The sequence below is a fragment of the Pelmatolapia mariae genome, linkage group LG10_11 (genome assembly GCF_036321145.2).
Source record: "Pelmatolapia mariae isolate MD_Pm_ZW linkage group LG10_11, Pm_UMD_F_2, whole genome shotgun sequence".
Classification (NCBI taxonomy): Eukaryota; Metazoa; Chordata; class Actinopteri; order Cichliformes; family Cichlidae; genus Pelmatolapia; species Pelmatolapia mariae.
This window is the reverse complement of record NC_086236.1, coordinates 64749232-64762732: the sequence shown is the minus strand read 5'-3', so window position 1 is coordinate 64762732 and position 13501 is coordinate 64749232. Positions and strand designations below refer to the sequence as shown.

General features: G+C 36.6%; 2 protein-coding genes across 2 annotated transcripts; both read left to right on the top strand.

Moving 5' to 3' along the window:
• Positions 1 to 6944: 6944 nt before the first annotated feature.
• LOC134635510 (free fatty acid receptor 2-like) lies at positions 6945 to 7853 on the top strand. Its single transcript, XM_063484888.1, has one exon. It carries the CDS (start codon positions 6945 to 6947, stop codon positions 7851 to 7853), a length of 909 nt encoding a protein of 302 aa, XP_063340958.1.
• A 4579-nt stretch (positions 7854 to 12432) lies between these two features.
• LOC134637526 (free fatty acid receptor 2-like) lies at positions 12433 to 13344 on the top strand. Its single transcript, XM_063487973.1, has one exon. The coding sequence runs from the start codon at positions 12433 to 12435 to the stop codon at positions 13342 to 13344; it is 912 nt and encodes a 303-aa protein (XP_063344043.1).
• The last annotated feature ends 157 nt before the right edge of the window (positions 13345 to 13501 follow it).

The following is a 13501-nucleotide window of genomic DNA, read 5'->3' as shown; positions in this document are numbered from 1 at the left end:
ATAATTATTTCTGAGAAGTCACTGGTGGTTTTTTGTTATTTTTACAGAGTTGATGTCTCTTAGTGGTTAGCCAGCTTTCATAATAGCATCTCTCTGTGCTTCAGAGTTTCTATTTGTGGGTCACCTATTTTATTTTATTATTCATCAGCAAAGATATTATTACAACATGTTGTGGTTTTGTGATGTTTTTGACCTTCCCTTCTGCTCTCCTCTTCCTCTCACCCTTTGAGGTACCTCAGTTCTCCAGCAGGTGAAAGGCTTCAGCATTAGAGTACCCAAAACAGTTGTTGCTGATGAAGGAACCTGTGTGGTGGTGCCATGTCAGACAGAACCTTACGATCGAGTTATCTGGTACCAGTACCATAATCTAAAGTATCCTGTTGTTTATGATGGATTTTATTCTCATAATGTGGAACAGCAGTTCAGAGGACGCACTGAAGTATTGGGCAAAGCTGCAGAGGGAAACTGCACCCTGATGATTGACAATGTGAACACAGCTGACCATAACCTACATGTTTATGTGTGGATCAATCCAGACTCTCAGACAACTCAGAAATTCCATGATCAAACTGTAACTATCAGTGTTGGTAAGTAAATATTGGCAAACTTCCATTTAAGTCAGACTGACCAATGCTAGGTGCCAGTTTAGCTCAGTGGATGAGTGGGTGACTGGGCAACCACATGTGTTTAGAGAGCAGCACCCGGGTTTGGGTAAGAGGCCCTTTGCTGTGTTTCTTCCCCTCTCACTCTCTCCCCCCTGCCTCTCTGTTCATCTCACTGCAATATCACCATAAAGGCAAAAAGCCAAAAAGTATTATTTAGAAAATGACCATGGTTGCAGGAGCTTAATTAAAAAAATATTAAAAAAAATTCTGTGAAAATGTAAATAAAAACAACTAAAAACTAGTTCTGACAGAATTTGGAAAACTCAAAATCTGTTACAGCATCCAAGAAACCCAGCACATAACACGGGTACTTGGTTTAAGTGTACAATAGCAATTTGTCATACAGTACATGTCATTTAGAAAATTCTAAATCTCAAGATATACAAGACATTTTTTTCTCTTTATTACGTTTTTTTTTTTTTTTTAACTTCTAGAAAGAAAAGCTCCCACAATCTACATACAGAAGCAAATGGTGGAAGGGGAGATTTTCCAGGCCAACTGCAGCATAATCTACTCTTGCCCTTTCTTACCTCCATCCCTTCAATGGAACGCAAACATACTTCTAGAAAACTACACTTTTGTGGATTTCCACATGGAAGTGTATGGCCAGTGGTTCTACCAAAAGACACTGCGAGGAGTAGCAACATATCTGATGCATAACAGGAGGATTCGCTGTTCGGCTAAGTTTAAAACCTTTACCATGGGAAGTGAAATGACACTCAACATTTTATGTGAGAAAAGCAATATGTGCTCCAAATACAATAAATCATAGACCTAGATTTATTTATCTTAACAAACTGTCTTGTTGTTATGATTTCCTATATCCACAGACAAGCCTGTCACTGTTACAGTGAAAAAGGAAAAGAAAGTTGTGGTGGAAGGTGACAGCATCATCATTGAGTGTGTTGCTAATAGTAACCCACCACCACACAAATACTTATGGTTTATAAGACAATTAGACCAGCACAAGATAGAAAATTCAACTCAGAATACAAAGCATTTCAGCAACATTGCACGAGATACATCTCTGTCCTGCATGGCTCAAAATGCTTTTGGAGTGCAACAGTCCATATGGGTGGATCTGGATGTTCAGTGTAAGAAAAAAAGAAACACACACACACACACACACACAACAACAACAACAAATCACAATAACATAATAAAAATAGGCTATTCATCCTAGAAAATATATCAATATTTGTCATCTTAGTAGGGGGTGTGGGAAAGGAATATTATATTTTGAATTGCATTGCTACAAGGAAACCAAATATCAATATTTTATTTAATCAATTAAAATAATCTAGGAATAATTACAACAAGAAGTTTCAGCTCACACACCACCATCCAGAGATAACTTTAGACAAACAAGGGAATGTTAAATCAGCTCAACCGAAATAAGTACCCAACACTGGACACACAATTTGACCAAGCTACTTCATATTTAAGAGTTAGTCAGTTGCTCAGTCATATGAGTAAAAATAGAATAGCAACCTCCTTGCATCAGTCAAAAACACCAGTCCCTGTAAATTGAACTTTTTCTGCAACTGACTGCAACTTGTAGTGACTAAACCCATTTGTAGGCATTTTTTGGTCATGAGTGTGCATGATACGATAGATTGACAGCATGTAGCCATCAGTCTCAATGAGTCTTTGAGACTTTACTCAACTGGCTGCCTGCTGGTTGTGGTCTGGTTATATTCCTATAGAAGGTGGCTGAACACAAATGTAATAGTTAAACATGAATATCTATTAAATGGGAATTTCAGTCTAGACAGTAACATGTGTGATTTTCAGTGACTTATCACTGTTAACTGTTGTACCATTAGAAATAGATTGCATGTAATTGCCCATTTGACCCCATTCAGTCAGAGACTGATAGCAAGCTGACTCCAGGTTTTAGTGACAGCATTGGTATGCCTGGCAATCTCATTAAAAAAAAGGTGAAACAACTATCTTATTGGATAGAATAGATAGTGACAAAGTAACTTTGAGGAAAGTTAAAAAGGGGATAAATGTATACGAAAGATAAGTCACAGATATACAAATATATGTTATTGCAATAGCCAGCATATTGCAAAATGGTAAAAATCCCTATCCCTAAGAATACAGCCTCTACTCAACCTCTACTTTTTATTGTCATTTTTTCGAAATTGTTTGCTAAACAAGTCCCAATAACAACCACCTACTCAATGCATCGGCCTAGAATGAATTTAACGGTAAGTTAAAGTAAAATACTGCTTATTTGTCCCCTGACTAATAATAATAATAGTAATATGACTCAGCTCTGATAAATTGTGCCTATGTCACAACACTGTAAAGGTGCTGTAGCTGTGTGTGATTATTAAAGGTTATCAGTGATGCACTGCTGCTTTAGTTATCAAATATCTCTGTGCGGTAATCACAGTCCTTTATGGAAATTTTAGAGCTCTGTTGGAGATGTTAGCGTATGCCCAGTGAAAGTGTTTGCATGCATGTAGACAAGCATGAACATTTTAAACTATGTTTTACTCACTTACTGTTGTTAAGCAGTTGTAGGATATTTATATTTATCATATCTCTTTTGTCATTCCACTTGTCTTCTCTTTGCCATAAATAATTTTCAAAAACCTTGAAACTTACAGTGGCTAAAATGCATGTAAATAATCTTCATTTCTGCCAGAAACTAATTTTTAGCAGAAAGACATCATGGTTTCCTTAGACTTCCACCACTCTTCATTCTTGGGAGTTTTGTCAAAAAGGGCCTTATAAATTGTAAGTTTAGGCCAAGATGATAAATAATTTTCATTTTCACTGAAAGTCATAAACCACACATATCCAAAAGGTTTGCATAAATGTGATGTAGTAATATTTATATTTGGTCTTTTTAGATCGCCCTGTAATCCTACCTGAGACCTCGTGCCACCTTACAGGAGACCTTCTGAGGTGTATCTGTTTGGTTGATGCATCCCCTAATGCTTCTATATACTGGATTATAAATGGAAATTACACCAATTTGTCCTCATTCGCCTCTGCTTTGACAAATAAGAAACATGTAGTATTTGGGGAAATAAAGATTAAAGTTAAAACCCAGACCAATGTATCGTGCACAGGCAGAAACCCACATGGAAGTGACACCAAACAGATACCTGCAGTCAGTTTGTCAGAATCATGTAAGTAGCACTCAATACTAACAGTGTGTATATGTTTGTGTATTCAGGCATGAATGGTGTTTACCCAATTTCCTTCGGGGTCAACCTTCAGGATCAATAAAGTTTTATTAAATTAAATTGAATTGAATTGAATTGAATTGAATTGAATTGAATTGAATTGAATTGAATTGAATTGAACTGAACTGAATTGAATTGAATTGAATTGAATTGAATTGAATTGAATTGAATTGAATTGAACTGAATTGAATGTGTGCCTGTAAAAAACGTTTCTTTGTTTTTCAGCCCTTTTGCTTATGTGGCTCATGCTCCCAGGAATGATTTTCCTCTTTGGATGTGCTGTTATCATTTACAGAAAATATCCTGTAAAGAGGTTGGTAAACTGTGTTTCTTGTTATTGAGTTTGGTGCTTAAGATGTAAAAGTAATAACACAGATTTCTTTTTAAATACTTGACAAACATATATTTCAAATTTACTGAATTCAAACATGTTTTAGGTTATTTTTTGGAGGAGGTCATGTCCAGCAACAACAGATAAACAACATTTTTCAGCGGTGAGGAAAATCATTCCAAATGAAGTAGCTACCTCAGTTTTGATGATGTGTTGTATAGATATGATAATTAGTATGCAATAAGTAAAGTAGCTTTATTTATCTGAGTAATCTCTTCTGTAAGAGCTCAAATATATATATGAAAGGCAGCAAAAACCTTTTCACAATGATCGGGGGTCAGTTGCTACAGAATATAACATGGTATGTCTCTAAATGAGCAAACATATTTAAAGTTTCTGGGTGGCTTTGTAATATTTTTCTTCTAACTTTTGCTAGCGCACAAAATGAAGACACACAAATACACCTACAGAGACCTGACAGAGACCTGGAGATGGAAAGACTTTCCTGTGTTTATGACAATGATTTCCTGGAAGAAATGCAAAGATCAGCGAGATCTCAACACTACCAAAATAGTGAAACACTTCTCCAAAGCAAAAATGAAACAGAGCCACTTGATGAGGTTTCACCACAGAAAATACTCATTTCAAGTGTAAAACATATGAAATCACACTACATGTATCAGATTGGAAGTTGATGTAGATCTTGACACATATAATCAAATTGCTCAAATCAGACTGTATAGTTATGTTATGCTATTGTTTTTTTAACTATTGTAATTTCTCAAACATCTAAAAGTAGTAAAATTATATATTTTACTTCCCACAAAATTTGTATTGCAACATGAGGGTTTATCTGGAGTAATGACCAGAGGAAATTTGCTGCTGTCTCACACAGTAGGTTCCTTTGATTGTTGGAGCAATATAGTCTACTTGCAATGCATATTAGAGTGACATACTTTTGTACTCTCAGTTTTCTCTTAAGCAATTCTGTTAGACTTGTCACTGTTAGACTAGACAGTTTTGCCAAAGCATCAGTTATATTTTTGAACATATACATGTCTATCTTTATTTCCTCTTGCAATCTTAACGTGTTAGTCTTCCTAATGCTAACAAACAAGGAAATCAATATTTAAACAACAGAAAACTGAATTGCAAGCAGAAGAATACTTAACTGAATACTTACAAAACTGACAAACATCTATAATCATGCCACGGTGGAAATATGTTCAAATAAGGATCTGTTAAAATATTGTGAAAAACAATTTCTTACACAATGCCCTCTTGTATGAGAGGTCTAAATTTGAATATAAAAAAGTGTATGATTATAGAACTTCAGACAAAGAAGAGCCAACATCAATTGCAGTTTTGCATTTAAGTTAATATTAACTCGCTGGTGGCTGCTATAGCTTTTTATAGTCCCCTGTGTGTTTGATGGTGCTTGACTATGACTCAGTGTTTCCAGTTTCTCACATTTTATATCAGCTTATCTTTGAACCCACGGGTTAACCTGTAAGTCTTTAATGAAATACAGCCAGAGTCAGACTAGTTGTAGTTTTAGTCACAACATTTTGGAAATCTTCTGCTGCTGTGTAAGTAAATGTATTTACCTATGAAACATAGCAGAGCCTGCTTGCAATTGCTCAAACGTCATCATGCCGATCTGAATTCTTTAAAATCAAATGTCTGTGACAGAGAACACAAATTATATGCTGATGATATTGTAGTAATAAGCAAAGATGCTATTCATTCTGTGTCAGTGTTATTAGAGGTTGTTGAAACATTTCAGAGTTATCCAGTTACAAAATCATCTGGTATAAATCAGAAGACATACCAGTATCTTCAGCTTGCTGTCCTATTCAAAAGAATGAATGTGCAAAGTGATGTCTTTTAAATGTCACTTTTAGACGTACAGTTTTACTCCAATTGATGGGGTTGTTTTGTAAACCCAAGCAACATCTTTTTCGATATCTAACGTCTAGTGTTGACATTGGTAGGACCGCCGTGTACGGGCTATTTATAGTCCACAACGACCACATTTGGATGTGTGGACGTCTTTTTAGTGTCAGTGTTAACATTATTATTACTTGACATTTTAAGATGAATTTCACTGTTTTTAATATTTCAACACATTTTAATAAATGACAAATTCAACCTGGTTACAAAGGTTGCCATTTTACTTTTACTCAAGTTCATTAATTGAAATAAGTACACCAATTAAAAATAAACAGGAAAATGTAAAATGCAAATCAGACATTATTATTAAAAGAAGACCAGAATCATCACAGCACTAACCCCATACTATATAAATTATTTAGTTATTTGCATCCCTGTTGTATGAAATGTGCCTCTAACAAAATAGAAACAACAGAAGATCTTAGCTGCCAAAAAGGCTGTGACATGTGATGTGTCATTATTTTCAAAAATGGAAAATTTGTCTGGGAAGCCAGAGGAAAATTTATCCAGTATAAAATAATTGTTCGGTATTACCACACTCTTTCTAGACAATGTAAGTTTATTCAAGGATGCTTTGTGAGGGATTTTTAGGACAGAAACAGGTATAAAGAAATGGTATAAAGAAAAAAGCTAAGTTACTTCTTTTTTGGACAACAACATGCTTACACACAAAGTTGTTCCAAGTGTAAAAATAGAAAGTAATTTTAAAATGTCATTTGTCTTTCTAACCACAAACACTTCAGTTGATATGTATTTGTTTTTTTTTCTAAATGTTGATTTAGGTCAATTATGGTGTCTACAGTGAGGAGTGAGATCATTCTCTCAGTTTACATCATTTCATTCCTGATCGGCTTCCCCTGTAATCTCTTGGCTCTCTGTGCATTTAGCACCAAGATTCGATCCAAGCCACGTCCAACAGACATCCTGCTGCTTAATTTGACCATCTCCGACCTGCTGTTTTTGGTCATCCTTCCTTTCAAGATGCACGAGGCAGCATCTGGTATGGAATGGGATCTGCCCAACTTCATGTGCTCCATCACTTCCTTCACCTTTTTCTCCACAATCTACACCAGCTCCTTGCTGCTGATGGCAGTCAGTGTGATCCGCTACATAGGAGTAGCATTTCCTATCACCTATCATCTACTGCAGAAACCTGTGTATGCAATTGTTATCAGTGTTGCTGTTTGGCTCATCTCATCAGCACACTGCAGTATCACTTTCATCATCCAGCATCACCCATCTCTGGCCAGTAATAACTCCAATGCGTGTTATGAACATTTTACAGAGAAGCAGTTGAAGATTCTCCTCCCACTACGTCTGGAGTTTTTCTTTGTACTCTGCCTCATACCTCTTCTTATTTGTGTTTACTGCTACTTGCGCTGCATCTTGATTCTGTACAGCCGCCCCAGGATATCCCCAATGCAGAAACAGAAGGCCATTGGCATGGCCTCAGGAACTCTTGCTGTGTTCCTTATTTGTGTCCTGCCATACAATTTATCTCATTTAGTGGGTTACTTCCAGGGACAGAGCCCAGAGTGGAGGTACTACACGTTGCTTCTGAGCTGTTTCAACACCTGTATCGATCCCATCATCTTCTACTTTTCCTCGTCCACCTTTCGCTTCTCAAGTGAAACATTCATTTTTAGGAAGTGGTTCACTTTTTCAGGACTGAAAAGGAACAACAGCACCACTAACTAAGAGATGGAAAAATACATTTTCAAAATTAAATGTACCATTAACACATTTAAGTTCACTGCTGATGATGATCTAATATTTTTCGAGAGGACTGTATTTTCCTTTTGAAACCATTTTTCCTGTTTTCTACAAAATTCAAAGACATGTTTGTTGCATATGAAAATTTCAAAACTTTATTTTATTTTTTCATTCAAGTGCAAATATCAAAATATAAAATGAGCCCTGCAGCCCTGACACAAAACTTCCTCTTTTCTTTATTTTGGACTGGCCACTTTTCTACACTCATGCAGTCTGAGAGTTATTTAGAAAGAGGTATGTTGTTAATTACAAACCACACACATTAAGTAAGAGGTGATGACACTTCTAAAAGGCACCTCTATCAGGTTTTACATTTATTTTAGCAAACGATAAGACACATTTTTTGTCAGTGAAATATGTGGGATTTAAATGATTGGAATTTTTTGTTTGTTGTGTTTTTTGCTCTATTTCTGAAAGCTTTTTCATATAACAACTAATTTTCTTTATTATTATCAATATATAGTAATTTATTTAACCTTATATAACATGCAAAGCTCATATGTAATACATATCACTGGGATATTAGATGCTGTAACTACAGTTCTCTACTGGTCCTGAACTTTGGACTTTAAATCACATTCAAATATTCTAGATAAAACATCGTGACTGTGTTGTAAAAATAAAATAAATGAATTTGGTCAGCCTATCCGTGGCTCACTCGAAAGTGAAGAACATCATACCAGCAGCAAAACACCATTTAAATCAATGTAAACATAGACGAGTGGGCAAAGGAGAGGATTCCAGAGACAAAGAAAACAAAGCATTCCAGTTATGAAGTGTATAACAGCAAAATCTGGTGTTCTACAAGATTGCAGGTGTTTACCAAAAAAGTCAGTGAATTTAAAAGCATTTGAAATGAGTGGAACTGTGTTGTTGTAAGTCTTAATGAAATAGATGCTAACTATGGAACCTTGTTAATATTGTTGAGATTATCCAAGCTGTCATAGTCCCGGGTCATTTTGACCCAGCGTTCTTGGTTGTCTTGTGCTTTTGTAATTTATTAGTTCATTATTTATTCTATGATCCCTAGGTTGTCCAGTTTAGTTTATTGGATGCCCCCTTGTATCTCTGCCCTCTGTGTCTCCCTATGTGTCCCTGTTTTACATTGTGGTGTGAGTTCTTGTGCTGTGTTTCCCTTCGTGTTTTATTCTGTTATGTTTTCCACGTTTCCCCAGCGCGTCATGTCTGTGCTCTCCCTCGTGTTCCCTCTCTCCCTCGTCTGCCTCTCCTCCACCCCCAAGTCATGTCTCCTGTTTTATTGTGAAGGTCGCGCGTTTTCATGTTCATTCTGTTCAGTCTAGCTTCCCCTGTCTCGTTATGGTTATCCGTGTCAGCTGTGTTCCTCGTGTGTTGTCACTTCCTTGTTATCCCTCTGCACTGTTAAAAAAAAATCCTAGGAAAACAGTAACATTCCGGCAGCTGGGGTGCCAAAATAATACCATCAAATAACAGAAAATAACTTTCTCATAAAAATACGGTTATTTTCAGTAATGACAATACAGTTGCCCTAATTTTACATGGGATTTTGCCTTTTTCAAGTGCTTTTAACCCTTTAAGACCTACCATAGAACCAAGTCCGCCAGAGCTTATATTATATTTTTACATGCTGTAGTGCCAATTTTGGGAGCATTTCAAGTTGATATACATCAATACAACCATTATAGCCCAAATTTTAATAATATGTATGCATTAAGTGCATAGTAACTACATAAATTGCAAAAAAGTGCATTAACAAACATGCCATATTGGCCCAGTTTATTTTTCTTATCATTGTTGTGAGGAGACCATAAATAGCATTTGCATTTTCTGTTGTACAGTTCATTTGCTGTTATGGAGTTCTTGTTATGGATAAAACGTGTCCTTTTTTTTGTTTCAAAATAGCTGATAACTATGCGCTGATAGCTGCCAACATCTGCGAACAAATATAATTCTATAAAGTTGTTCTATATAGTGTGTAACTGTTAATATAGAGCGTTATTAAATTTATGGCTAATGCAATCATATGGCACATTGACTTCTGAGGAACTTTTAGATGGCACTCATCATCAGAAAGGTTGCCGACCCCTGCTGTAGAGTCAGAGCTCTGTTAAGCCAAGTATACCTTTAATCTTAACTAGTAATCCCCAAAGGTTGATTCTGTGACTGGAACACCTCACCCAGGGGGCGCCCAGGAGGCATCCTTGTCCGATGCCTGAACCACCTCAACTGGCTCCTTTCGATGTGGAGGAGCAGTGGCTCTACTCTGAGCCCCTACCAGATGGCTGAACCTCTCACCCTATCTCTAAGGGAGAGGCCAGCCACCCTTTGGAGGAAGCTCGTTTCTGCTGCTTGTATCCGCAATCTCGTTCTTTTGGTCACTAGCCACAGCTCCTGACCATAGGTGAGGGTAGATTGACCAGTAAATTGAGAGCTTCACTTTTACATTCAGCGCTCTCTTCACCAAGACAAACTGGTACAGTGTCTAATGCCTTTAATCATTACAAATGAAAAATATGCACAGTGGAACACTATCAATCATGGACTGGCATCCACAGAACCAGGACTTCAACATTACTGAAGCAATGTGGGATCATCCTGACAGAGAACAGAACAAAAGGCTGCCAACATTCCAAGAAGAGCCTTGAATGTCCTTCAAGAAGGCTGGAGAACTACTCCATAAGTCTATCATGGAAGCAGATTTCTTTTCTCATGTATTAATCACATATTTTAATCATATCATATTAGTGATAGTAATACCACTTTCTCACTTAGTTGTATGTATGTGCACTACAGATGGGCCTTATGCTCCACACACACAGTGAGGGCATTGTAATGGGAAACGTTAAACAGATAGTGAGACTCCTGCTTATCGGGGATGTAAATCCTTAGGTGATGGCCAAGCAGAAAACAAGGTCATAATTCTCTCTGTGAGGGAGGAGGTTTTAAGGATAGGGCTGAGGATATAGCCCCCTGTGAGATGGGCCAACATGTAAGAGTTGTGGAAAGTTCTTTTTTTAAGAAGAATTGTATAAAAATTGTATAAAAACTGTTTTATATAAATATTTTATAAACCTAACTATTTTTGCCCAGTACTTGGTGCCTAAGTAATTTTTTAATTGTTTAAAGTCTACATGTAGATATATTCTACATCGTTCCTAAAATCACAAACGTGACATGACCCCTGGATACGAAGAGGGATTTATAAATTTAATGTCTAAAACTGAATCATTATTTAATAGTTATCAAAACTATGGTTTAGGGTACATTTGCATAAAACCTAATCAAAGTTTATGATTTATTTAAACAAAGAGGCAGTGGGAGGAGTTCCTTTGTTACCGTACCCAGGTTTATAGATTTGCATTTTGTTAATATTAAGCTCTGGTGCCAGCTCAGCATGGGATTAACAACACAGTATGTCAAATGCACTTTGATTATAATATGATGTTTCCTGATTTTACCATTTTATATCAGCTCATTTTTTTTAATTACTTGTTTTTAATACTTTGGAAATCTTCTACTACTTGGTAAGCAATTGTTTTTACTTTTTCAAACCAAACACAGCAGGTTATATTTCAAATTATACTCTTAATCTTGTGTTTGGCACTGGTTTGTGATCGGAAGTATCTTCTGCCATTGTTATACATACTTTTACTACATACCATATAAATGGAAGAGAGCAGCAAACACAGCTGATATATTTATTGATCAAAACTTCAAGCTTAATTAACTTCTTTAAAATCAGTTGCCTAGATTCATCAGCATTTAATATACTGATTTGTAAATAATATCTGTCAGTTTACATTGGATTTATTGTAAGTTGGTTTGACAACATGGAATATAAGATAATACAAGTGAAAAGAAAAAAAATCAGAGGAGATGTTTTGGAAGTAGTTTCAAAACCGTGGTGGGGCGATATATTCTGAAGCCTGTTTATATATGTACTACTTACTACTTCTATGAATGGAATTTCAACTAATCAAGTTCAGAACCTAAAAATATGACCAATAATATTTCAGTGTATTAATTGATGTATTAACCTCCTAAGACCCGAACTCATGGCATGCATTTTTAATTTCTCTTTGCTATTTGGACTGATTGGGACCTGATGAATGTAAAAACAAAGAAATATGTCTTTTTTTTTTTTTTTACCTGATTTTTGTTTCTGAGAAAAATGAGATCCACATATGAGGACATTCACTTTAAATTTCGACAGAACAGTGGCAGTATAACGTCCTCATAAGTAATCAGGCCCTTGTAGAGAAAAATTTAGTATTTTGGTCTAGACAACCCAAAATGTGATGTCCACATATGTGGACGCCAGGTCCAAGGAAGTTAATATAAAAACAAATGGGGAAAAACACTTTCAGCTTCTCCTGTAAATTGAATCCTGCATGCACACTGCAAAATTATCAGTGATACAAAAAAATAGCAAGTAGTCTTCTAATTTTAACAACTAATTGCTTTTGGTCTCCTTACTAAAGGCATTTTGATTGATAACTGCTGTTTAATCTGATATAGGTCAAAAATGGAGTCAACAGTAAAGACTGAGGTCATTCTCTCAGTTCACATTATTTCATTCGTGATCGGCTTCCCCTGCAATCTCTTGGCTCTCTATTCATTTAGTGTCAAGATCCGCTCCAAGCCACTTCTACCAGATATCCTACTACTCAGTCTCACTGTCTCTGACCTCCTCTTCCTGATGAGCCTTCCTTTCAAGATGCACGAGGCAGCATCTGGTATGAAATGGAATCTGCCCCACTTCATATGCTCCATCACCTCCTTTACCTTTTTCACCACAATCTACACCAGTTCCTTGTTGCTGGTGACAATCAGCGTGGTCCGCTACATAGGAGTAGCATTTCCTGTCACCTACCATAAACTGCACAAACCTGTGTATGCAGTTGTTATCAGTGCTGTTATTTGGCTGATCTCGACAGCACACTGCAGCATTGTTTTCATCATTGAGCACTACCCATCACTGGTCAGCAATAGCTCCGGTATGTGCTATGAAAACTTTACAAAGAAGCAGTTGGAGATCCTCCTCCCAGTACGTCTGGAGATGTTCTTTGTACTCTGCCTCATACCTCTTCTAATTTGTGTTTACTGCTACTTGCGCTGCATCTTGATTCTGTATAGCCGGCCCAGGATATCCCAGATGCAGAAACAGAAGGCCATTGGCATGGCCTTGGGGACTCTTGCTATGTTCCTTATTTGTGTTCTGCCATTCAGTTTATCACATTTAGTGGGTTATTTCCAGGGACAGAGCCCAGAGTGGAGGTACTACACATTACTGCTTAGTTGTTTCAACACCTGTATTGATCCCATCATCTTTTACTTTTCATCCTCCATCTTTCGCATCTCATGTGAAAAGTTCATTTTCAGGAAGTGGTGGATCACCATTTCAGGACTGAAAGGGAACGTCACCACCTCCAGCTAAGAGGGGGAAAAAAGCTATTTTTTAGTACTAGTTGAACCAACCAACTTTATTTCTATAATTGTATTTCTATAATTTTATTGTAAATATACATGAAATATGTAACCTCATATTTTTAGAGCACTGTGCACTTGCTCTCTTGTTCAACAGGACTGTGTGT

Coding starts and splice junctions, on each gene's coding strand:
- LOC134635510 (XM_063484888.1), top strand. CDS start 6,945: ATGGTGTCTACAGTGAGGAGTGAGATCATTCTCTCAGTTTACATCATT.
- LOC134637526 (XM_063487973.1), top strand. CDS start 12,433: ATGGAGTCAACAGTAAAGACTGAGGTCATTCTCTCAGTTCACATTATT.